Source organism: Zeus faber (assembly GCF_960531495.2).
Source record: "Zeus faber genome assembly, chromosome: 17".
NCBI classification, from domain to species: domain Eukaryota; kingdom Metazoa; phylum Chordata; class Actinopteri; order Zeiformes; family Zeidae; genus Zeus; species Zeus faber.
In genome coordinates this window covers 19,645,296-19,672,438 of record NC_137204.1, presented here as the reverse complement: position 1 = coordinate 19,672,438, position 27,143 = coordinate 19,645,296, and the positions used below count along the sequence as shown (strand labels likewise).

The 27,143-nt window shown below is 40.2% G+C and overlaps 1 protein-coding gene across 1 annotated transcript; it reads right to left on the bottom strand.

Annotated features, from left to right (window-relative positions):
- Positions 1 to 7,882: 7,882 nt before the first annotated feature.
- Positions 7,883 to 22,446, bottom strand: LOC307243185 (myosin heavy chain, fast skeletal muscle-like). The gene is made up of 41 exons (XM_080017852.1): positions 22,420 to 22,446; positions 21,854 to 21,891; positions 21,512 to 21,730; positions 21,280 to 21,423; positions 21,024 to 21,180; positions 20,885 to 20,912; positions 20,301 to 20,415; positions 19,332 to 19,424; positions 19,167 to 19,230; positions 18,983 to 19,081; positions 17,553 to 17,656; positions 17,317 to 17,455; positions 17,073 to 17,191; positions 15,960 to 16,109; positions 15,678 to 15,848; positions 15,282 to 15,585; positions 14,932 to 14,996; positions 14,741 to 14,828; positions 14,495 to 14,612; positions 14,290 to 14,413; positions 14,051 to 14,187; positions 13,709 to 13,964; positions 13,370 to 13,612; positions 13,109 to 13,285; positions 12,874 to 13,019; positions 12,695 to 12,785; positions 12,199 to 12,588; positions 11,988 to 12,114; positions 11,697 to 11,815; positions 11,333 to 11,529; positions 11,078 to 11,261; positions 10,823 to 10,988; positions 10,545 to 10,669; positions 10,082 to 10,390; positions 9,561 to 9,764; positions 9,155 to 9,280; positions 8,739 to 8,909; positions 8,535 to 8,639; positions 8,327 to 8,422; positions 8,094 to 8,225; positions 7,883 to 7,987 (listed from the first exon to the last, which is right to left on the bottom strand). The coding sequence occupies exons 3-41, from the start codon at positions 21,716 to 21,718 to the stop codon at positions 7,967 to 7,969; spliced, it is 5,811 nt and encodes a 1,936-aa protein (XP_079873978.1). The 5' UTR covers positions 21,719 to 21,730; positions 21,854 to 21,891; positions 22,420 to 22,446; the 3' UTR covers positions 7,883 to 7,966.
- Positions 22,447 to 27,143: the final 4,697 nt, after the last annotated feature.

Below are 27,143 nucleotides of genomic sequence, written 5' to 3'. Positions count from 1 at the left end.
TTTTCAGAAGCAATCTTATGATAGCATATCAGTGGCAACATCTGTATGCGCAAATTAGATTGACGCACGTGGATGTAGAGGAGCCGCGCGTGCAACTCAAACAGCCGTGCACGCATATGCAAGCATATGAAAGCTCTCACACACAGCGCCTGCGTGCAAAATATCTTTGCTCGCACGAGCAATATTGCAGCTGTATGAAAAATGATGTGAAAAATGGGCAGTTGAAGAAAGTTAACTTTGCTTCAGAGTAGATTGATTTCAATAACTTAGCAGGTTCAATTTGCAGATAAAATACCTGCACCCGTATGCTCCGCCAACGTGCCCGGTTTAGTTTCATCGTTACCAATTGTAACTCCCCTTCAAGAGTTACAACTGCAGGAGTTACCTGCTAGTAACAAATCCCCTGCAGCCTCTAAATCTCTGCTTGGGCTAACTTATTCAGAGGGTAGAGCAAACTCGACATGACCATGTCCACAAAAGATAATCTCTTGAACTTGAACTTCAACTTGTAAAGGCTCAAATGCATTTTAATCTGCATTGGGTGTTTCATTGGCACAGATGTTGTAATGCAAAATGTTGCGCCATGTAAGGCTGTTTAATAGATTTTACCAGATGAATGAGGATTTTTCTACGTGTGAAATGAAGTAATACAACTACTACTCCTAACAATATTAGTGAAAATTAGAGTATATTAACTTTAAATATCTAAAATATATAATGTTAAAATTCAAATAAATTATTTGAAACAATCCTATAGACTAATATTAATTGCCTAACATTGACTAACATTATTTTCAACATTTGATATAATCTTTATCTAGAATCTTTTATCTATCTAGAATCTTTAATCTATTATCTAGAATTTTTAGTGTGATTGCAATTTAATGATATCGCCTTGGAAAAGCCAGAAATCTTATCGAATAGCCAGAATCTTCAACCGAAAAACCGAACAGTAAAGACCTGTTTCTAACTGAAAAGGAGCACACAGTGTCTAGTTGCTCAAGGTCATATCGTGAAGGAGCAACAATAAATGCTGTATGTTAACTTGATCTCCCTGAGACACTTCACTGTACCTCTTTGAGTGCACTGTCTTCGGTGATTGCAGCCATTTAAAATAAAGGCTTAAGACAAGAAGTTGTTGTGTAAACAGTATTTATGTGATTTATCTCACAATTGGGTACATTAGAGAGCTGAACTTACAGATGTCTTGACGAGGATGGGATCGTAAACTTGATGTTTTTTCATTATCTGTCTTTCCTGTAGGAAAACTGTGCACAGCTGGGATCTCGAATCTCAGGAGCTCTACCTCCTTCTTACAAAATCCATAACCGGAGGAGCGAAGCGAGACAAAGGCGTCTGAACGGACCGGCTGTACAGGATCCCAAAACAAAGTACTCATGTTAAAAGGTGAGAACACAAAACTACTTGAAGTTCTACTAAGCAACTACGCATTCTTGAATCAGTCTTAGTATTACTGGATCTCAGTGCTGCATTCTTGTATCAGTCTTAGTATTACTGGATCTCAATGCTGCATTCTTGTATCAGTCTTAGTATTACTGGATCTCAGTGCTGCATTCTTGTATCAGTCTTAGTATTACTGGATCTCAGTGCTGCATTCTTGAGTCAGTCTTAGTATTACTGGATCTCAGTGCTGCATTTGACACAGTTAACCACAACATATTATTAAACTGGGTGGGATGTTCTGGCACAGTACTAAACTGGTTTAAATCCGAATTTAAGGACAGGGACTTCTTTCTGTCTATAGGTAATTACACAGATCTGCTTTCTGTCCCCAGAGTCAAAACTAAACATGGAGAAGCAGCATTCAGTTTTTATGCACCCCGTATCTGAAACAAACTCCGATAAAACTGCAGGTCTGCTGCAACTCTCATCTCTTTTAAATCAAGGCTGGAGGCTTTTATGTTTACCGCTGCTTTTCATTGAGCCAAATATAAATTTCTTACATTGCTCTGTCACTTTCACTTGATTTAATGTATTCTATTTCTTAACTTTTGAATGTGTTCTTCCTTTTACAATGTGTTTCTTTTGCACTACAAATTCTATGTATTCTATTTTTTTACTTTTTATTCTATGTCCTAATGTTTCTCGGCACTTTGTCTTGATGCTTTTTATCTTTTATGTAAAGCACTTTGAATTGTCTTGTTGTTAAAATGTGCTATACAAATGAACTTGCCTTGCCTTGCCTTGAAGTATTTGGGACACTTAGAGCGCTAGGAAAAGATCTCCAGACCGGTTCTCCGGGGCTAGGATATCGCCTTGACAAGGTAAAATGATATTCTTGGAATAGGCATAATAATTGTTAAAAAATAAAACCATCGTGAACGCCTTTCAGATAGGCGGGGTAATTACTAAGAACGATAGAAAATACCATAGTGATAACAGGATAAAAACCAGAGGAGTACAGTGTGTTAAAACTAATTGTACAGACCACATAAAAACATAATCCATAAATTTAGAGTTTGATAAAATGGGTTCCAAAATGAGTAAGAAAGACCCTTCCATTTGGCAAGGACCAGCAAAATGCATGGTCATGAAATATGGTCTGTAATCGGTGGAAGAACTGCAGAAATGGGACATACTGGGGTTTCCTAAAGATGGGAGTTTTAGTAGAAATCAATGAGAAATAGCTAGAGCAATATGAGAAGGGTAAAAAGGCTGAACGAAGACAATGTCTGGAAAGATGGTGCATGATCCGCACAGACGGGGTCATCGTGACAATGAGTAACATACTGTAAAGGTGAACTAGTGTATTACTATGTGTGAGATTTGATTCCCGAGGGCCCCCACTACATTTCTCAAGACCTGTTAGATAAAGCCCACACTCTGTAGGGATATAACCCTGATGTCATGCTCCTAACTGGTCACCAAAAAACTGTAGCCACACCAGATACAGATTATGAGAAAAGATGGTTTGAAAAGGGGAAATAGGTAGATTTAATGCAGGGACAATTTGACAATATACAGAATCTATCTCAGGGGAATTACTATGCATTGTCTGTGTGTTTGTCTGAATGTGCGCAGCGGTTCTTTAACATGCCAGGCGGCATTTCCCACATTTCACTCTGCAAAGACCCTTGTACAACTTGGGAGAGCGTTGGTATGTGGGTAGAACATTGTTATCATTCCACTGCAAATTGTTTACGATCCACTGAGAACGCCAACCAGATGGTAGTGAACGATCCGGATTGTTAAAGTTTAATTGTTATAAACTTTGTTCATGGACGGACTAATCGTTACAGAGGAAATCGGAGACAAATACATTAGGTTAATAAAGTATTTAATCTTGTACAAGAGGAGACTTGGCTGCTGCGGGGGATACTTGGAGGGGTGGCCTGGCTGCTGGGCTGCTGGATGATCCCGGTGATGGCTGCAGGGCGGAGAAGCTAGCTGCCAGCGGTTACCTGTGGTGGTTGCTGCACTGCTTCCCCCCCGGTCCTCCGCCGGACCCCCTGGAGGCTGCTGCTGCCAGTAGGGAGAGGGTTGGCAGTAGGGAACCGCTGGTGGCTCCAGGATGTCTTTGGATGGCCCGTCTGTGTCCCTTTCCAATGCTAGATCCCCACATTGGGCGCCACTGTGTCAGCTTTGCCGCCACATGCCAGCCAAGTGGTGTTTCCAGGGCCCTCCGGCACAGAGACACAGACGACGGGGAGTTGTAAACAACAGTTTATTGTAGAGATGAGGCTAGGTGGAATTAGCCAGGTGCAGATGGATGTCATGATACATGTCATGACAGGGCTCCTATCCTGACTGAGTGTGTGGATGAGGTTTTTCAACCTGCCGCTCGTTAGCCCAACCAATGAGCGACAGGTGTGGCTGCTCAAGCCATCCCATCCACCAAATACCTAATCCAATCACTGTACTCTCACAGGTCCCGGGTGAATGAAAATATTTTTTGGCCAACACTTTTATTTTTTGGTTTCAGCATACGGGCAGAAAAGGAATCTCAGTATTAGTTTGCATTCACCCTTTAAGGGAAGCATTACATGTGGACATAAATGCCCGAAGCCTACACTGAGTCCCCAGCAGCTTTTAATGCCGCCCTCAAAGAAAACTTAAGGGGGTGAATTCACAAAGCGATTGTGTGGCTTTATCGGCTGCCGGGGGTCATCAGGTGTCCCACGAAACCCCCCCTGTCAGGATTTGGCATAGCACAAGCGCAGCCCCTCCAAGGATTTCCTCCAATTTTTGCACTTATTTTTCCTGTCTGCCACAAGAAGTGAAAACCTGAAGCATAGAAGGCCCACGAAAACCCCATCTAGAACCACTCTTCTTACCGGCATTACTGTCCCCTGTAGTGACAATTGAAGACCCGACTCTGCTCAGCTGCTTTGCCCCTCCAAGGTAGGAAATGAAGACCCTGGTCCCCGTTCTGTCAAATGCCCGGGGGCATGAGGGGATTGCTTTGTGTGCTGCTTGGTATCTCCCTGCTCACCGTCCTGCCCCGGTATAGTATCACGAGAAACACAACATGAGTCTCCTGATGCACCACAAGGTAACACCATGATCACATCACCTGTGCTGTCACCACAGCTGCAGAGACAATGACAGCAGCTCAGCGACAGAGGTTTCAGGGGTTTTGACTGCCCACCACAATACTGTGCTAAAGGAAACTGCACTTTGAAAACGATCACCAAAGAGACTGATTGGCAACAATTTGAACAAAGTAGGTTGACTAAAAGGTTTCCTGTTCCGCCCCTGTAAGGTTATTGTGTTTCCCTATAGTGTTCAGAATCAACAAAAATGCATGTGAGAATAACCTGGGAGGTAGCAATTGACCATAATATGGCAGTTCTCCCTGTCACACCAAATATTATTGATATGACAGGGAGAATCAGACCAAGGTGTGCCGAACAGCGGGACAAACCAAGCAACAATATTTATAGCACATGGTGTCAACCACTAATAATAGGCCCAAACAAATCCTGGTAGAAGCACGCATACAAAGACTCTGCAAATGTAGCCTTACAGGTAATGCCAGTGATGATGATGATGATGAAACAATTACTTAAGTGATTTCTGTTAATGTGTTGCATATTAATAACGCAACTATGGTGATTATTGAAATGTATAATTATGGATGTTTAAGGATAATATGAACTGTTTTATGGACTATATTGATGATGTGTTTTATTGTATTTTTTGATCATTAGAATGATCAAAGGGGGGGAATGTGATGGCAATTTATAGACATTGGCTTGGAAAATCCAGTAATACTGCCATTACCAATAAAACTCTGCCTTTGCGTTTTCCTGCTGGATAGGAAAACACACACAGTACCTTTAACCAAGTATAAATGGAAAATTACTAGACTGTTTTGGTGTGACGATACCGCTTGTTGCCACTCTTAAACCCGAAAGGAATCCTCCTAAGGAAGACCTGTTTCCCAAAGAACAAGAGCACACAGTGTCTAGCCACTCAAGGTCATCTTGAGAAGGAGCAACTATAAAAGCTATATGTTAACTTGGTCTCCCTGAGACACTTTGGTGTACCTCTTCGATTGCAGTGTCTTTGATGAATGCAGCAATTTAAAGTAAACTTAGGCTTAAGTCAAGAATTTGTTGTGTAATCAATATGTATATGTATATGTCTATCACACTTGGATCCATTAGTATAAATTCAGAAGCATGCTGTGAAATTTCCACATTAATATGCAATTTATCTATCAATTTGAAAATTTTAACAGATGTGTGCTACACACAATTTGATTACAATCACACATACTTTAATCAAAGCTACTCAAATGTATTGCATTCAAAAAGGTTCTATCTATAAATAAGTTAGATCAGTGTTCATGAATGTGTTTCCAGCATTGCAACCATAACTGGCAAAGCTCTTTGGGCAGTTATACAGTATGTATAAACTTTAATGACTTCATGCCTGAGTATTTGATATTACACTGGGGGTGTAGTGTTTCATATTCATAATTTACTTGGGTTACCTCCACTATATGGTATAATTTCTCAAACTAGTTTACGTTGTGTAAATTGCTTAAATTACTTACTTCAATGTAATTTATGAAAAGACAACTTAACCTATTGTTGCGAAAAATAAAACAACAAAATGTTTGCATGATGGAGTTGATAATGAATCAGTGCAGTGAACATTGTTTTTTAATTGAGGTATCAGTATTGTCTTAGCTCATCCTCATATTGTCTACATGGACATGTATACACTGTTGGTCAGTGGACTCTCTTGTTCTCAATGTTATGGATGGGCCTTTTATTGGACCAAAAACAAATAATAAAAAGAAAATAAATTCAACTTCAAACAAAAGTATGGCTCTGTATGACAATTGGTTCTTAGTTGTGTAGTTGAAAAGTTTTTGCACTTCATCCTCCCAAAATGCGATGCTTGAATATGTTAGTAAAGAGAACAATGGCCTTTCTGACACTGCCTCACTTTCTTTAAGAACTTTGCAGGTTGATGGCAACACTTACTTTAGTTGCAACCTTCCACCATTGTTGGTTGTTGTCATGGCAAATAAGTATTATCACAATAATAATCGCATTATCGGATCATTTCACTGAATGTAGTATGTCATCCTGGTACATTTTGCATGCGATTTGGATCAGTGAGATCTGTGGATTCATTCTATATTTGCTGAACTAGCGGCCCATCGATCAGGACAAAATGATTCAGATGCAGCTCAGTGTAACTGTCAGCTGTTTAGTGAAATAAAACCCCCTGCATTTCTCATGTGAAGAACACTTTCAACTGTCGAGTGGTTTCTTTTATATACATCTGCCTGATTGGGAGGGAGGGTGGCAAAAAGCTGAGAATGCAAGAAGTGTAGGTGGGGACGGCGAATGAGTTCAAGTACTTGGGGTCGACCATCCAATGCAGCGGAGAGTGTGGGAGAGAGGTGAAGAAGAGAGCAAAGGCAGGTTGGAGTGGGTGGAGAAGAGTGTCCAGAGTGATCTGTGACAGAAGGGTTCCAGCAAGAGTGAAGGGGAAGGTCTACAGAACAGTAGTGAGATCAGCTATGTTGTACGATTTAGAGGCGGTGGCACTGACAAAGAGGCAGGTGGCTGAACTGGAGGTGGCAGAGTTGAGATGTTGAGATTTTCATTGGGAGTGACAAGGATGGACATGATTAACAATGAGTACATTAGAGGGACCGCTCAGGTTGGACAGTTTGGTGAAAAAGTGAGCGGGGTAAGATTGAGATGGTTTGGACACGTGTGGAGGAGAGATGAGAGTTACATTGGGAGAAGGATGCATTGGGGGCAGATGATCTGCTGTGGCGACCCCTAACGGGAGCAGCCGAAAGAAGAAGGCTCATCATATGTCCCACTCTTTGTGTCCCACTCTTTGTATGTTCCATGTTGTATATTTATTTATTTATTTATTTGTTCATGCATTTTATTTATGTATTTATCTATTTATCTATTTATTTATTTATTTATTTATTTATTTATTTATTTATTTATTTATTTATTTATTTATTTATTTATTTATTTTTATTTCTTATTGTTATCTTGTATTTATTTATATTTATTGTCTCTTTTAAAAGGTGCTATATAAATAAAGCTATTATTATTATTATTATTTTTACCATTATTATTATTGTGCCTGCTCTTTAGTAACATCTTGTCAATTTCGCTCCTTTGTGAATAGCCTTATCATAGTGTTTTCATAGCACGTTTTCCAGTATTATTTTAGGTCACCCGATGATTGGATCCTCCAAAGCTGTCAGGGGCTCAGGGAGTTCATATTTTGCTTCTTATGTTGCACCTGTGACTGAGTCTGCAGCTGTGTTGATGGATGCAAAAACAGAGCAGCAACATGTGTTTTTGATAGCCTGGACAGCTGAAGCTTTTATCATTGCCATTACTTTCTTGAACAAATGAATGAAAAAAAATAGTGGTTGAATTTGTATTTATTCAATATAATTCACAATTTTAGCACATTTTATGACTTTGTGAGATTATTTGAATCAGAGACATTATTCAGCAGATTCCTTTCCCTGTGAAAGATAAATAAATATAAAATCAGATATTAAAGTTTATGAGTTAATTCAAATGTTCAGATGTTAATGTTTGGGGAAATTGTAACGAAAAAGATGCATTTACCTTTCCAGAGTCACGGCTCTTAGCCCTCATCTTGTTGACCTGAGACTCTGCAATGTCAGCACGTTCCTCAGCCTCTTCCAGTTCATGTTGAACCTTCCTGTTCTTGGACAGGTAGGAGTTGGCCTGTTCCTCCTGTAATAAGTTGCATTAAAATGTTGAGACAAAAATATCAACTTTTAACAATAACAAATAACATTTAAAAAAGTATTTAATAGCAATTAATTGAAACGTACCGCTTCCTCAGCCTGCCTCTTGTAGGACTTGACCTTCAGCTGCAGCTTGTCTACCAGATCCTGCAGCCTGGCGCTGTTCTTCTTATCCTCTTCAGTCTAGTGGGATATCAAATCATAAATTAAATGGACTTTCAAAAGCCGACTTTAACATTTTTATATTGACAAAGTTTAAGTAAATACCATATATAATAAATGTGTTGCACTCTACCTGGTAGGTGAGTTCCTTCACTCTCCTCTCATATTTGCGGACACCTTTAACAGCATCTACTCCACGTCTCTGTTCAGCCTCAACTTCTGTCTCCAGCTCACGAACCTTCAGAGCAAAACACGGAAATTAAGATATCCAATCAAATCATTAACATCAGCTGAATTAAACAGAGTGTAATGTATAAGGTCAGCTCCATTAATTTACCCTGGACTCCAATTTCTGGAGCTGCTTCTTGCCTCCCTTCATGGCCAGGTTCTCAGCCTCATCCAGACGGTGCTGCAGGTCCTTCACTGTGACCTCCAGGTTCTTCTTCATCCTCTCCAGATGAGAACTAGTATCCTGCTCTTTCTTCAGTTCCTCAGCCATCATGGCAGCCTACAGATTATGATACAAAAAAATATTTATAAATATCACAAAAGGAATGTTTCTATTGACATAAGGCACATATCAACATGAAGTACATATATGAATATACAGTATATGAATATACAGTATATGAATATATATATATATATATATATATATATATATATATATATATATGAATATTTGAATTTAAATAATTTAAGTAATTTCCCCCTGGGATTATTAAAGTATTTCTGATTCTGATTTAGACATACATCAGTGATGGCCTTCTTGGCCTTCTCCTCTGCATTCCTGGCTTCCTGAACAGTGTCATCCACTTCACCCTGGACTTGGACCAGGTCCGACTCAAGCTTCTTCTTTGTGTTCAGAAGGCTGGTATTCTAAAAGAAAGTTTGTTTCAGAAATTAAGGGGATCGTATGTGGATGTAATTGCAAAATAAATACACTGGAGAATTACTGAGATTAAATCCACTCTAGCATCTATTTTCTCTTTACCTTCTAAGATACGTTCATACAAATAAAAAATAAAGCTCTCTCTAACTCTACTAATACTACTAGTTTCTAGAGAATGTTTACTTGGCTGTGACTGTGACATACAGTTGGTTTGAGACTGGGACAATCGTGCTTATTGCAAGTCGCTTTGGACCTTTATTAATATACCTGAGAGTGCAGCAGTCCAACACGTTCACTAGCATCCACCAGCTCCTGCTCAGCCACTTTGCGGCCTCTCTCTGTCTGTTCCAGACCGACTCTCAGCTCATCAATTTCAGCCACCATGAGACCGTTCCTGCGCTCCACCATGGCAGCCTGTTCCTTGAGGTCTTCCTGGGCTCTAAGAGCGTCATCAAGGTGCAGTTGGGCATCCTGATGTGGGCATTGTGAAAGGTAAATACAGGACAAATACACAGTACTGCGCAAAAGATTTAGGCACTTGTGAAAAAATGCTGTAAAGTGGGGATCCTTTCAATCATTAATGCCATGAATAGTATTTATTTCAATTAATTTAGGACGGACAAAGTGTGGTACTAAGGAAATAAAAAATATAACCAATATTTGGTGTGACCACCGTATGCCTGACACACTCATGTAGAAGACAAAAAATAACTTTGTGAAACTTATAAAACGCCGAAAACCTTTGCACAGTACTATATATTGGTGTATGTAGTTGCTTTGTGCAATACCTTGAGTTGTCCCTGGATATTCCTCAGCTGCTTCTGGGCTTCAGAAGCCTGGCGGTTGGAATGACTCAGCTGAATTTCCATCTCATTCAAGTCTCCCTCCATCTTCTTCTTGATTCTCAGGGCATCATTCCTGCTCCTGACCTCAGAGTCCAGAGTGGTCTGCATGGAGTCAATCACCCTCTGGCTGTTCCTCTTGATCTGCTCCATCTCCTCATCCTTCTCAGCCAGCTTCCTGTCCACCTCACCCTTAATCTGGTTGAGCTCCAGCTGGACACGCAGAATCTTGGACTCTTCATGTTCCAGCGTTCCCTAATATCCGTTCCCATTTTTGCAAAATGTATATTTTAATGGTTATGTTTTTAAAAAAAAATTAATATTAAATGAATTATTTATAGTTCAGTTTAGTATTTATAGTTCATGCAGGGAATGGCCATGTATATATTAGCTTTCTAATCTTTTTCACCTCAGCTTCCTCAAGTGCACTCTGGATCTCAGACTTCTCTGTCTCCACCTGCTTCTTGGTCTTCTCCAGCTCATGGATGCTCTTTCCAGTCTCACCAATCTGTTCAGTCAGGTCGGAGATCTCCTCTGCATTGAGGGTAGAACATTACAAATCACATATGCCAGTCAGTAAAATTTGTTTATTGACAGTTTGCCTGATAACCAATATCAATTTTAAATTATCAATACATTTGTGTCTTTAAAATGTCATTGTTCAAAGGGGATCTTATTAGAACTTACGTTGCAGGTTCTTGTTTTCACGTTTCATGGTTTCCAGATGATCCAGAGCTTCTTCATAGGAGTTCTTCATCTTGAACAGCTCAGTGCTGAGAGAACGAGCCTCTTTCTGAGCCCCTTCAAGCTCTGCCTGACCCTCCTCATATTTCTGCTTCCACTCTGCAAGAACCTGTAGAAAAATAATTTTTACAATATGAATATATTATGATCGCCACTTTTTAGAATGTTTGCTATATGTCATGATCAACATCAACACACTTTGTCAAAGTTCCTCTGCTTCTTGTCAAGGTTGGCAGCCAGTCCGTTCGCTCTCTCCACATCAATCATGAGATCCTCAACCTCACCCTGGAGTCTCTGTTTGGTCTTCTCCAGAGAGGCACATTTGGAATTCACAGCCTCAATCTGCTCCTCAGCCTCCTGAAGGCGCTGGGCAAGCTTTTTCCTGTTAATGAATTGCAAAGTTTAAGTGTTGTACTTTGAAAACAAATCCAATGCTCATAGAAAGAAGCTTACTTGGCCTCCTCGAGCTCCTCTGTGCGCTGGATAGCATCAGTTTCATACTTGCTCCTCCACTGAGACACCTCACTGTTGGCCTTAGACATTCCCCGCTGCAGTTCAGCCTTGGCCTCCTGCTCCTCCTCAAACTGCTCCCTCAGGAGATCACAGTCATGGCGGGCTGATTGCACACCATGAGCCAGAGCATTTTTGGCCTAAGAGACGCCCAGAGAAAGTTGTTTTGAAGAGAGACTTAACAAATTGAACTGATCTATGAACGTCTTTCTCACTGTAAACGCAGACACACAAATAATGTAAAATAAATATTTCTTATTTATGAACAATTGAATAGGAAAACACCATTTTTTAACCTCTTCCTTACCTTTACTTCTTCCTCAATCTGTCTCTTAAATTCTTCAATCTGCTGTGTGAAGGCCTGCTTTCCTCTGGTCAGTTGGGACACAAGAGCTTCTTTCTCCTCAAGTTGACGAGTATACTCACCTAATGGATTGTTTTCAAATTTTCAATAACTTTGGTTGAAAAAGAACAACTAAAGGGATAATCCACATTCTCATTAATATACAAACAACTATATACAAAAATACAGTTTTAAATAAACTGGAATTGCACTTTTTTTTGATTGAGGTAGAAGCTAAAAAGTATAAAGACTTGCCATTTTCAGTCAACAATCTTGCCCTCTGACCACTGATGTCATTTATCTGGCGAACATTCTCGTCATTCTTAGCCTTGAGTTCACCAAGCTGGTCCTCAAGGGTGCGGCACGTCTTCTCAAGATTTCCCTGTGAATGATTACTTAATTAGTGAGGGTTTTTTTCTTGAGAATATTCACTACACATAATTAGCTTTAAATGTAATGGCTCTACCTTGGACTTGGCAACAGCTTCCATGTTGCTGGAGAGGTCATCGATCTCCATCTTGTATTCACTCTTCTCTTTTTCAAGCTTCTGCTTGACACGCTGGAGGTTGTCGATCTGTTCTCCCAGCTCTGCAACACTGTCAGCCTGCTTCTTACGGAGAGCAGAAGCAGTGGATTCATGCTGCAGGGTGGACTCCTCAAGGTCACGACGCATCTTCTGGAACTCAGCCTCACGCTTCTTGTTCATCTCAATCTGAGCAGCAGTGGCTCCTCCAGCCTCCTCAAGCCTCTCACTGATCTCTTCAAGTTCCCTGGAGAGGTCAGCTCTAAGCTTCTCAACCTTGGCACGAGCGGCTCGCTCAGCCTCGATCTCTTCCTCCAGTTCCTCAATACGAGCCTTTGTAAAATATAATATTCAAGAGATTCATATATTTATATAACTATTAAATTTTCTGTATTCATGATAATCACTTCTGTGGTATTTTAGAGCAAGCATTACACACCTGGAGCTCTTTGATTTTCTTCTGCAACTGAGCACCCAAAGATTGTTCATCTTCAATCTTACTCAACAGCTGGCTTGTCTCAAAGTCCTTTCTGATGATTTAATTACAGAAAAACATTCAAGAATAATATATTTCTGATATTTTACTCACAAAAGAGAATTTCCTTAGTATTACATTACTTCTTGATTTTTTCATCGGACTGCTGCTTGTCATTCTCCAGGTCCATGATGGATTCCTGAGCCAGTTTCAGATCACCCTCAAGCTTCCTCTTGGATCTCTCAAGGTCCATACGAAGCTTTTTCTCTTGCTCCAGAGAACCTTCAAGCTGCATTTTCATAATTTTGCTTGTAAATATATGATGCATATAATTCCATAAATGTACCTATTTTGACATGATAGATTTGTTGAACTCACATCATCCACTTGCTGCTCCAGCTTGGTCTTGGCCTTGGTCAAAGTGTTGACTTTGTCTTCCTCTGCCTGCAGGTCATCAAGAGTCTGCTGATGGGCCTCTTGGAGGGCCTTCTTCTCCTTTGTCAGCTTAGCAATGCTCTCATCCTGAGAGGCCATCTCCTCAGTCAGGTTCTTCACCTAAATGTCCAAAAAAATAAGTTTTTGTGATTGTTCGATTGTTCTACCATTATGTGATAACGATGACTTTGACTCTTTATTTACCTTGTTCTCAGTGGCATGTTTCTCCTTCTCCACTTTGGCCAGGGTAAGCTCCAGGTCATCAATGTCCTTCTTGAGCTCAGAGCATTCATCCTCTAGTTTCCTCTTCTTTGCCGTCAGCTCAGCATTGATTTCCTCTTCATCCTCCAGCCTTTCAGTTGTCTCTTTGAGTTTGGCCTCCATCTGGATCTTACTCTTGATGAGTCCCTCACATCTCTCCTCAGCATCTGACAGATTCTCTGATTCCTGGTTTATGTTTTAAATTGCAGGAGAAGGTCGTTGTACATTTGCTATGGAAATACTTCTTTATACTTTAAAGTTCTATTGTTTTTATTTACTTACAGATGCCACTTGGAGCTGCAGATCATTCTTCTCCTGCAGAACAGAAACCATCTTCTCTTCCAGTTCCTTCTTCTTGGCGAGGGCAGCAGCCAGGTCTGATTTCATCTTGTCATAGTTGTCCTTCATCTGGGCCAGCTCCTTCTCAGTCTCAGCACTCTTCAGAAGAGGCTTGACCTTGTAGTACACCTTCATCCATGGCCAGTGTTTGACATTCATGAATGAGCGAACGTTGTACTGGATGGTGAAAATTGCTTCCCTATGAAAGAAAACATTTGAAATAAATCAGTAACTTTTGCATCACTTAACATTTGGCTCTTTTAGATTTCATTGCACTAAATGTACCTCCTCTCCATCATCTTCACAAACTCCTTCCTCATGACATAGCCACGGCAGAGAGCCTGAGTCATTGTTACCAGAGTAGCAAGCTTTTCATCTCGCATCTCCTCAAGCAGACCCAGCAGACCAGCTTTGAAGAACACCTGAAAATGCCCAAAGAAATCATGGTACTTTTGTTTATAAGATACATACAATTAATATCCAGCAATATCATGAGTACAACATCTGTGCTTGGATTTGGTTACCTTGGTGTGTCCAAATTTGTACTCATCATGAGGCACATCAATTGATCCAAGCAGTTTCTCAGCAGCCTTCTTGTTGTCAATGAACTGGCCCTCAGGGATGACGCTGGCATTCAGTACTTTGTACCTTTAATGAGGAAGTTTGTGGAATTAACAACCTAATTTTCACAACTATGAACGTAATGTTCTGTGGTAATTTTATTAATACCTTTGCTTGAAGTCACCGTAGAGGATTCTGCTGGGGAAACCCTTTCTGCAGATTCTGATACCCTCCAGTACACCATTACACCTCAGCTGGTGGATAACAAGGAAGTTCTCCATCAGACCTGTGAAGAGATACATGTAAGTAATGATGTAATTATTATCATTTTTTTCATCATTTATGACATCTCAGTAATATGAAATCAACAAAGCCCATCTTCAGTCAGCTCTATATTATATGTTTTCACTGGACCTGGAGTCTTGGACTCATTGGGAATCAGGCAACGCACAAAGTGAGGATGAGTGCTCCTCAAGTTGGTCATCAGCTTCCCCAAGTTCTCCTATAGGTACATAATGAAAAAAACCCCATGTTGTTTCTTTTAGCTGCTTTGTAGAACAGTTACATTTTGCAAAGTATTGTGTATGTGTGTACTTTGATCTTACCCTGAATTGTGATGACACAGTTTGCATGGAACCGCCCTTCTTCTTGCCTCCCTTCTTGCCAGCCTCTGTAAAATTGTATTTTTCTCAAGGTTAAAAAGCTTGTTTTGGAGGCATTAATGGAAAACAACATAACACAAAATATCTTAACAAAAGGACAGCACAGGGAATTGCCATTCGTTAAATTAACTTTAAAGCTGTTGTTTAATTTTCATGGATTATTCCGTGAGTGATTTAGATGCTTTGTTTTCAATATGTTGTATTCTTCCAGTAATTTTCAATAACTTTCAATAATTCTACCTGGTAAATAAAATAAAGATTTTCTGAGTTAAACTTCCAGATTTGTGTCATACCCTCAGGAGGTGCAGCTGGATAGAGGACAGGCAGCAGCTTAACTGAAGATTTCTGGTACAGCTGTACAACAGAGTCATTCAGGGGATCCTTGTTCTTGTCCAGCCAACCAGCAACGTTATAGTCCACAGTTCCAGCATAGTGCACCAGGGAGAAGTGGGCCTCAGCTTTGCCCTTGGCAGGCTTGGGCTTCTCAAAGGCTTTGGTTTTACCAAGATGTTGATCATACAGCTTGTTCTTGAAAGTAACGTCTGAAGCCTTGGGGAACATGCACTCCTCTTCAAGGATGGAGAAGATACCCATTGGCTTGATAGAAGCAAATTTACAGGGAAATATTATAAAATAATAATTTGAATAACATAATGAATTGTAACATTATATCTAATCATTAGTAGTACCTTCTCAATAAGCTCAATACAGGCAGCCAAGTCCATGCCAAAGTCAATGAACTCCCAGATGATGCCCTCCTTCTTGTACTCCTCTTGCTCCAGGACAAACATGTGGTGGTTGAAGAACTGTTGCAATTTCTCATTGGTGAAGTTGATGCACAGTTGCTCCATGCTGTTGTACTGGACATGGCAATAGGATTATTATTTTTATTGGCTTTTAAAATAAATATCATAAATATATTAGATTGAAATAACCTTTTGAATATTAGCAATACTAATATTGATACCTACATCAAAAATCTCAAAACCAGCAATGTCCAGCACACCGATGAAGTACTGCCTCGCCTGCTTGGTGTCCAACATCTGGTTGATACGTATGACCATCCACAAGAACATCCTCTCATAGATGGATTTAGCCAGGGCATTAACTGAGTTATAGACCTGAGAAAAATATATACATGAAAAATATTGTCAGAAAGTGTGTTAGTGGTTTCATTTTGTCTCTTTCAATCTATGAAATGAGAGGAATCTTGTTGAAATTATATTTCAATCATCTGACTATAATGGAAGGAATCTCTGTCTGTCTGTCTGTCTGTCTGTCTGTCTGTCTCTCTGTCTGTAAGTCTGTCTGTCTATATTTCATTAGATTATCTCGATAACCATTAATCTGATCTACATTACACTTGCCGGCTGTATTGCTGGGGAACGAAGGATGTGCAATGTTGAATTTGGTGCGATATAGACGCGCGACATGTGTAAATTAATTAACAACAAGAGACAGCTCAGCTCTGTGGAGAACTGGAGTTGGGCTTCAGGGCCCAAAGTCACAAAAAATGTCTTCAAGAAGCTACACTTTCTCAGCAATGTTGTTTATGAAGTGGTTTTGAGGAGATAAAGGATTTACCGTCTGCATAAACTGGACTGAATCATTGACATTAGAAACCTGGACTCGACTGATCCTCCTGAAGTTCTAATATACCTATTCTTTCACATTTGGTGCTTTGTTTCTGTAAAGTTGTCCTTACATTGTGTTTAACTGTGCCATTACAATTTCTAAGAAAGTCTTGAATTTTGAATGGGCATGTACGAGTACAATGGTTCTCCAACTTTTCTTTGAAGTGCACCCTCTCTAAGGTCTTTTCTTCAACCAAGTATTTTCAACACTTCTTTTTAACATTTCGAGTAGCACCTGCAGTGTCCCAAAGTACCACCTGCAGTACCCCCAAGTACCCCTTGGCCCATTTGAGAGACACTGCACTATTAAAATCCAATACTCACCAACAATCTCAATTAATTCTGTCAGTTATGGAGGTACAGTATATAAACATTTGATTGAAACTGGTTGGCTATAGTAAAAAACGTTAGCTTCTTTAATTAATTGAAATCAAAATGTTTCTTATTTACCTGTGGTACAGTCTGTCCCTTGGTGACGTACTCATTTCCGACCTTCACTCTGGGGTAGCAAAGAGCCTTCAGCATGTCAGCTGAATTCAGGCCCAGCAGGTAGGAAATCTTGTCAGCATCTGACGAAGTAATTTGGAAAATATTTAACACATTTGGAAAGTGTTTGTGGAAACTAGAATCTATGGATACACTTGCATGCTAAATTAAGCCAAACACACACTGTTTGGAAAAACATATAACTCACCCTCGTTGCCTTCTGGTTCAGCCTGCTCCTCACGTTGCTTCTGCTTGAACTTCATGTTACAATGGTGAAGCACAGCACCAGTAAACTTATAGATGCCCATCTTCTCTTCATTGCTGAAGCCCAAAATGTCAATGGCAGTCTGTATGGAAAGATTTGGAAATCATATTTAAGATAAAAATTTCAAAAACTGTGATAGCTTATGAAATGTGTGAAAAGGAAGGATAATAATGACTAACATCAGTAGCATCCAGCTCCTCCTTGTCATCAATACTGGCCACAGTGATCTGACCCTGACTGCACATGGGGAAGTCGTAGGGGTTGGTGGTGATGAGCGTCATTTCTGAGGATTATTTATTAATACATTGACATGTATTAATTAAATGGATTTTGTGAATGCAGATGTTTAGTCAATGTTTACCGTAATTTCCAGACTATTAAGCGCACCTGAATATAAGCCGCATCCACTGAATTTGAAAAAAATAATTATTTTGAACATAGATAAGCCGCACATTTCTATAAGCCGCAGGTGCCTACCAGTACATTGAAACAAATGAACTTCACACAGGCTTTAACGAAACACGGCTTGTAACAAAAATAAAAAGGCTTTAACGAAACACGGCTTGTAACAAAAATAAAAAAATTGCCGTAAACAGTAGCCTACCAAGAAAGTCATTGGTCACTATCTTCCTCATCCTGCACACTCAAACCACTGAATTAATCTCCTTCAGTGTCGGAGTTGAATAGCCTCAGGATTGCTTCATCCGATGTTGGATCGTTTTCACTGTCGCTCTCGTCACTTTCATCCGGAGGCAAATTCCCCGCTGAGCTCATGCTGCCCTCTTCAACACGCAGCAGTCCACCCTTAGAAACCCGTTGATGAGAGTGGATTTTTTGACAGTGCTCCACGCTGTCAGGACCCACTGGTAGACACCACGATGGTCCACCTCTAAAATCCTCAAACTTCATTGTGGTGGCGATTGTTTTGGCTTTCAGTCGGATATGCACAGTTGAAACACCTCGGCCGTCTGCTCTCTGTGTGTTGACCCAGTCTTCGAGCTCATTTTCCAGTTCGGACCATCTGCTTTTTTCCCTCTGAAAGCTTTTGTTGTCTTTTTGCACTGAGTCAGTTCCTAACGCTGCTGTTTCCAACATCTTATCATCGACTTATTCAGGCCAAGCTACCATGCAGCAGTTCTATTTCCTTTTCCAACAGCCAGATCGATCGCCTTCAACTTGAAAGCTGCATCATATGCATTTCTTTGTGTCATTTACTACTGTAAATGATGGGAAGTTTAAGAGCGCTCGATTTAATCTAAACAGTAAACTAAACAGTTACATTATTTCACCTTAACCCATTCGGTAATTTCATTGGTCTAATGAAAGCTACATGCCGCCAAAAAACTGAGCACCATCACATAATGTGTTTTTTGCTCGGTTTTTTTTAAGCTTGTGAAAGCGGGAAAAATCCCTAAATTAGCCGCGTCATTATTTAAGCTGCGAGGTTCAAAGCGTATTTCGATAGCGATATTTCCCACAGAAATGCCCCTTGTCAAGGGACAATCAAAAAGGTTCGGTGTGTGTGTGGGGAGGGGAGGGTCCAAAAATATATGTGCACCGTGTCCTATCACCATCATGTTACACCCCTGTCTTTTGTTACTCATCTCACCAATAATCTCAGGTTTGTGGTTGGTCATCATCTGGTAGAAGATGTGGTAGCCTCTCTCATCAGGAAGCTGGAATGTCACTCTGGACTTCTCCAGCAGATCTGTATGAATGGTTCATGGTCAATTGAAATCTATTTCACTCACCATCAGGGTTAAATTGATTCATAGCTAGAACTAGATACTCACATGTCTCAATATCAGCACTAGCCAGTTTACCAGTTGCGCCGAAATGGATTCTGATGAATTTACCCTGTTATGCATAGTAAACATTTCTATCTTATATTTTTATCTAAAGAGTTATTACATCATCACGGATTACTAACAGATACAGTGAAATAATTTCACACTTACAAAGCGAGATGAGTTGTCATTCCTCACAGTCTTGGCATTTCCGTAGGCTTCCAGCAGGGGATTGGCCGCAATAATCTGATCCTCCAGTGAACCCTATAATTTTAAAATCCACACTGCTGTAAACAAATTACATTTGTTTTCATCATTTTTAGTTAGAACTAGGTTGGACTTGACAGAAGTTTCAGCGCACTACCACCCTTGTGTATGTTCAACTGGCATTATGCTGTATGGATTGTATGTGATGCATTATCCAATGAATCCTATCAGCCACGTGCAGATGAGGGGGGGGGCGGAGGGTTCCCAACCACCTGACCCTGATGTCCATGGTGGCTTTTTTATCAGGCGCATTTTTTTTCTAAGCGTGAATGGACATCGAGGCAACGGAATTTCTGGGCAAGATAAGTATATTCATGAGGAACCCCCTGATCTGTACTCTGTTGTGCATCCCTGTGCCGCTCTGTTTCCTTTTGAACGAAACTAAAGAACACTGTGTGTAACAGGGATACTTCCTCACTCACTGTCTTACCCCGCTCTCCAGCAGCAAAATCTCTAGAAACAAAACTGCTTCCACGTGCCTTTTTTTTTTTTTCAGCACTTGCCCCTCTTAACGTCTCAAGCGTCCTCTTGGATCGATCACATGCCTGAATCCTATTTAGATTCATTGTGAAGTTTTCTTTAATAATTATTTTGTATACTGCCGATCCATTACCACAACCATGGGAATGTCCCTCTTTCTATAACCTCCTGAAGATTTCCTTCAACAAAGGTTTCATGACATTCATTCTTTTCCAACAGGCTTAACTGCTGGAGATGTCAACTAATTTCCCATTATGTAATGTGGGCTGGTAAAGCAATTTAGATAAAATAAAATATGTTCATATAATATATTCAGAGAGACTATAAAGTAAATATGATGGTTTTTAGAATATTATCCTTTTACAGATTACTATTAATATTGCGACACTGTACCTGCATCTTTCCAGGTGCTTGCTCCTTCTTCTTCTCTCCTCCTGCCACAGAGATTGTTGCAAAGTACTGGATGACACGCTTGGTATTCACAGTCTTTCCAGCACCGGATTCTCCACTGGGTATATAAATACAAATTTAAACATAGTTAAGACGGGCCCAGACTAGACAACTTTACCTCATTGACCTGCTAAGTCCTTGACGTCCCGGACGGAGGAGTAATATTATATTTAAAATGTTTTCATTGCACTTCACTATTAAGGACTTATAATTTACTTCCAACTCTGCAGAAGTGAAAAACCATGCAGTCTGCATCTCCTCAACTATTCTCTCCTCCAAATTAAGCATATTGTACTCTTCTTTATTTTCACCCACACAAAAATAACAGCAAGCTGTCAAATTGTCATGTTAAACTTCATCTCTGTTTACTTTTTATTTTTGCAAGAGATAGGGATTATTGGGGAAAAGGGTTGTGTAGAAAAGGTTTTGTGCAGTTTTTTGAAAGTTGTGTAGTCTAACCTATCCTCGGTTGAATTATTATAATTATATTGCTCTGCTATCATTTAGTCAGCAGATGCAAAACTTACGTGATCAAGACAGACTGGTTCTCTCTATCTGTAAAGGAAGAAATTAAGTCATTATTATCTATAGAACATAAAACTAATATATATCTATATATATATATATATATTTTTTTTTTTTTTTTACTTGTTCATGACAGCTTACCAGTGGCCATGAACTGATAGGCGTTGTCAGAGACGGAGAAGATGTGGGGTGGAGCCTCCATACGCTTCTTGCCTCTGTAGGCATTCACAACTGATTGATCGTACACTGGGAGCCACTTGTAGGGGTTCACAGTGGCACAGAACAGGCCAGAGTAGGTCTGAATAGGATGGGATCAAAAAGAGCATTTCAACTCTTCTGTTGATGCTGTATTTAAATACTATTCCACATGAATCAGTAGGAAGGTAGACTTTCTTACGTAGATCATCCATGCTGCATAACGCTCTTTGAGGTTATACAGCACAGAGGCTTCATTGAGATGGGTCATCATGGCCATGTCCTCAATTTTGTCGTACTTGGGAGGATTCATGGGGGTAACATCGTCCTCCTTGACTGTTCTCTCCTAAAAAAAAATGAATTACATCTTTATTTTTTACAAGTGAAACCTGCTGCGTGACTATGATTTTCTTAATAAATCAAGTACAGCCTACCTCTTGTGTATCAAGCACTTTGACAGTGACTTTGGCACCGTCTTTCTTTGTGATAGTACATTTGAGATACAGCTCCTTAACATCAGCCACATATGCAGCACTCTTGGCATCAAATGGTTTGCTTTGAGCCTCAATCCTCTCCCTCTCTGGCTTACGAAGATAAATGGCAGCTTTGCCATAGACGGCCATTTCTGCATCTGTGCTCATGATGGCGGCTTACTGAAGGGAGTCAGAAAGAATGAACGTTTCTCTATGAGATGAATGTATTCCCTGATCCTTCCAAAATCCCTGAGCATTTAAAGAGCCATGCTATTTCTAAAAAATTAAATATCAGAAACTCACTTTTTCTACCCAGTCACCGGAACTTTCTTGTGTTACCCCTGAAGAAAAAAACATTTGTAATGTAAATATTTTTAGTATGAACCGAATATAAACTAATTTAAATAATTGCATGCATAGTTTATGAATGGCAGCCTAAATATGCTTCAAATTCAACAGATGATACATATGCACAGAATAAGCATAAAAATAAGCAGGATAATGCAAAGGAAAGAATAAATGAAATATAAAAAGTAAAATAAATAAATAAAGAAGATTAAGAAGTGCTGCTACTTCTAAACAAGATTGATGGTGTTGTGGACACTGAAAGTCAGCAACAGGGGACATGAGTGCTCATTGGGGAGCATCTATACAGCTCTAGCACAACACTAATAGTTATTTTTTTCTCATTCTCTTTTCATTGTTGTTACATAACCACAATTGGTTTTTACTTTGACTGAAAGCTTACTTATTTGCTTGAATTAATTAGACTATTTTATTACAAGTTTACAAATTACAGAAGAAAATATTGAACAACAATCTTTAATCTATTTTCCTAAAATGGCAGCTGAAGCATCCATAAGACTTACCAGCAGTTGTAACTCTCTGAAATCCCCTGCAGCCTCACATTTCCACTTGGGCCTTCTTATATAGAGGACATTGTGCAGAGCAGGCACAAACTCAACATGGGCATGTCTTCAAAAGGCTCAAATGCATTTTGACCTGCATTGGGCGTTTCATTGGCAGACATGTTGAGCCATGTAAGGCATCCTAATAGGTAATCCAATATGACTGATGATGTTAATTTCTTTCCTTACTTCTGTGGAAAATAAAGGAATACTATTACTACGACCAATATTTAAGTTAATAAATGATCCTAAAATTGTAGCTATGATTAAACAGTATATTTTTCACCGTTACATATTCAACATTGTTCAACATCAGAATTTTTAGGACACAATATACAGTTTATTGCAATGTTAAAAAAATAAATAAATATACATATATATTTAAGCACCCTTTTTCATTTCAAACATGCATGTTTTAATCAATGTTAGTTTCATTTGTAAGATTCAAAAATGTTCTATCTATAAATAAATTAGATCAGTGTTTATTAATGGGTTTCCAACATTGCAACCATAACTGGCAAAGCTCTTTGGACATGCAAGTACTAACAAACTTAATGACTTCATGCCTGAGGATTTGATATTAGACTGAGGGTGTAGTGTTGCATATATTTATAATGTACTTGGGTTACCTTTACAATATGTTTTAATTCTACAACTTCTAAAAAGTTCTAAAAAGTTGCTAACTTCAGTGTAATGTTTAAAAACAAAAATGTTGCTGCAAATAATGTGAACTTTCAACAAGAACCCCCATGAAGATGAACCCAAACCGTTACTTTCATGGTTAAAGGAGCCACTGTAGGCCTATAGCAGACACCAAGACAAGGCATGTCAAATCCATTTTGCTGTACTATTGCTATTTCAGAAAGGATGCTTCATTTCACAAGAGGGTTGTGGAGGAAAAACGCATAGCAAAGGAAAATTCAAGATGAGATCTCCTTTATGTCACATTTACATATCCTCAACAAAAAATTGCAATAGTCAAGACCAAAGAGAGATTTTGTACACAGAGTCTCACAGTGCTCCCTGTGTGAGTTCTGAACATTTTCTCACAGGTGTGTCATATCTAGATTGTTAACTAAAAGAAAAAATAGCGTAGTGCAAGCTTTCAATTGAGTCCCAATATGATATCAACAATTGGATGCACTACCTCAATTATGTGTCAGGTTATCACATACAAATCTCAGCACCACGTTTCCATAATCAGGAGACTCTTAAAGGCAATCAATTCCTGTAAATGTGATTTACCTGAAATATGGCTAATTTACATCAAGTATGTGCAATTGAAAGAACCTTCACTTCATTTCACACACGATTAATTAAATTCAATGTGGGTCATTTTACGAAAACGTGCCAGAGCAGAGCAGATCTCACTGGAGCATACGGAGCAGATCTCAAGGGAGCATGCTGTGATCTCTCGAGAAGTTGGAAGTGAGTACAGATTGAATATGGCGGCACCCTGCTTAAACACTCAAACATCGACAATTCCCTCCAACTCAGACAAATAACTAAGCAAATTAACTAAGCAGACCTCGAGGATCATATCAATTTTTTTTATAACGAGTACGTCATGGAAGACGATCAGGACTGCAATAATCCAGCGAAAAAAAAGAAGACAGACTCAGCAACAGACACAGACGATCTGATCCCGTTATGGGGCGTAGTGTAATGTAGAAACCAGTTTCTGGGAAAGTCCCGTTGTGTGGTTGTCATGGACATCCAGCCTGGCGAGATTCCAGGCCACAGGCTTTACTCCGCCCCCACCTTGCCTCTTCCCGGGGCCACAGACTCGCTTACTTGCTGCACCTTCCCTGTCCCTAGCCCCCCGGTGCTCGGGCGCACCACACGCCGGCCTCCGCCCAGTCCGTTGGGACATTTGAAATACAATTTGGTGATTGAAGGATGTGATTAACGGTTTCAAATGACTCCCAAATATATGCAATATTTTTTTGAATATATATATATATTTTTTTTAATAAATATATTCTGAATGTGTCGGAACAACCAGAAAGGGGACTGGACATTTTGTTAATTTATCAGTAACACAAACACAATTACTTATAACAAGCTTTTAAAATATAAATTTTATTTACAAGCACTGCACGGTGCGCACGCTATGTTAATAATTGGCAAAAGCTGCTCAGAAAAAGCTGTAATTATTTTTCTGAATGTCAAACAGCAAGGAAACTGAACATTTATTTTTGTCAAAATTGGTTTCAAATTAAAAGCCCTCTAGCGTTTCATAAATGGGTCAAGCCATAGAGGCATAGCTATATAGCCTGAATGGATTTTTTTCCCCCTCCACTAAAGTACGGTCGACTATTTAGGCACAGCCCGAATCCTTATTTTGTGCAGTAACCAGACGGAGAACACCTCTCGGAGCTGTGTTTGATTCTCATGTTTTGATTTGTATGGGCTATTGTCCATGTCCTATAGTTCATTGACATCTGTACATGAACACTTTACTACCTACACCTCCTACCCACTTTTCTATAATGTCATTTGCTGATTGTAGACTTTCCTGTTCACAAAAAGGCTTAGGTTGAATCCGGATAGCGTCCCCTCTCCATCTCCCTGCTTCAAGGACCTACATGACCGGACCGTGCACATTTGGTATTCTTTCCTCTACTCTCATAAAGGGAGGTGATTGTTATTTGGGCGGCAGTGTGCATGTTTAACAACGCTGACATTAACGATTTCTTTTTGTTTTGGTTTTCCCCCACTTCACAGCTGCCTTCTGCAAGGTGTGTGGTGAACGGCAGGAGGAGCGACCGGTGTCCCAAGGAGCAAGCGTGTGACGCCAGGATGGGACATTATGGTTGAAATTTTTTAGTTCAGTTTTTTATATTTAGTATTCTTTGAGTGTGTATTAGAAATAAGAATTGTTACTCCCTCCTACCTATCCCTTGCCTTCTGTTGGAGTTGGTGACTGGTTCTCTCTATATGTAAAGGAAATGAAAGAAGTTATTATAATACAAATCTTTATGGAACATACACCTAAACTATATTTGTTTACTTGTTAATGACGTAGTCATACCAGTGACCATGAACTGGTAGGTGTAAGATGTGGGGTGGAGCCTCCATACCTCCACCACAGAGGCTTCGTTGAGATGGGTCATGGCCATGTCCTCAATTTTGTCATACTTAGGAGGATTCACAAGGGTAACATCATCATGTCTGTTATGAAAATGGAAACACAGTTTTTGTCTTAAACAGTGAAACCTTCTGTATACCTTGTACTTGAATTTTTAATAAATCAATTCCTGCCTACCACTTGTGAGTGAAGCACTTTCACAGTGACTTTGGAACTCTCTCTTCAGACAAGCTCTAGTGCTGAGGTTGCTGTGTAGTGTATTAGTGCTCTGTTTATGCTATCTAGTATTGCAGTATTGTTACTTTGTAACTTAGGACTACTGGTTTGACTCTGCACATTTCACTGCTATTTGCTGATCTGCCAACAAGGTTGTGTTTCCAGACACACCCCCTATTCAGGTAAGTCCTCTCTTATGTGGGCTGGCTTTTATCCAGGTGCAAGTCCTAATCATGAGAGCAGCTGTATTCTATCACCGGTCATGCTACATTTATGGTCCGGCCAAGGAAGCGTTAGCTTCAGGTGTTAGCCCATTTGTATTCGCTCTCGTGTGAAGACGCACGTCTACCGCTGCCTTTAAACAACTTTGTCTCCTTTGAATATCACGCCGTCTTGGTGACTGCTCCGGTGAAAGCCTATGTGGTCGTCATCTACCGTCCACCAGGACAACTAGGTGACTTCCTACATGAGCTTAACACCCTGCTGTCATCAATTCCTGAGCATGAGTGTCGTCCTCGGAGACATGAACATCCACTTGGACAGTGCGAGCTCGTTTGACTTCCTGTCTTTGGTTCGCTCATTCGACCTAAGACAGGTCCCGACTCCACCGACTCACAAGGCTGGCAAAGAGCTTGATCTCATTCTTGCTCGGAGCTGCACCATGGACAACCTAAGGGTCACCCCTCTTCATCTCTCAGACCACTTCTTCATCCACTTCAATGTCCAGCTACCAAAACAACCCCCTACCTCCCCACCCATGGTTACCATCCGCCGCAATCTCCGCAACCTGTCTCCCACCCACTTCTCCTCTGTGCTCTCCTCTTGTCTTCCGCCTCACGGCACTTTCTCCTCTCTGCAGGTTAATGATGCCACTGATTCTCTCTGCTCCACTTTGAGCTCATGTCTGGATAGCCTGTGTTCACTATCCACCAGACCTGCTTGATCAACCCAGTCGCACCCTTAGCTGACTGACACCCTCCGGACAACGCGCACTGACCTCAGAGCAGCCGAGAGGAAATGGCACAAATCCAAAACAACTGAAGATCTTGCAAGCTACCAGACACTGCTGTCCTCCTTCTCCTCCAGCATCACTACTGCAAAGAAGGCTTTCTTCAATGATAGGATCAACGATGCCACAGACACACGTAAGTTATTCTCCACCTTCAAGTCTCTGCTTTACCCTCCACCACCTCCTCCAGCTACTAACCTCACTGCTGATTGCCTTGCCTCCTTTTTTACTAACAAAGTGGCAGCCATCAACAGCCATTTAACTAAACAGCTTACACACAACCTGTCTTCTCCAGCCCTAGGCTCATCGTTCCCTGGTCTTACCCCCCTCGCTGAAAGTGAGGTATCTAAACTACTAACATGTAGCCAT

Coding starts and splice junctions, on each gene's coding strand:
- LOC307243185 (XM_080017852.1), bottom strand. CDS start 21,718: ATGAGCACAGATGCAGAAATGGCCGTCTATGGCAAAGCTGCCATTTAT. Junction 17,192..17,316: donor TGAACCAGAAGGCAACGAGG/GTGAGTTATATG, acceptor TTACTTCGTCAG/ATGCTGACAAGATTTCCTAC. Junction 12,115..12,198: donor AAGCTGTTGCCAAGTCCAAG/GTAGAGCCATTA, acceptor AATCATTCACAG/GGAAATCTTGAGAAGACGTG.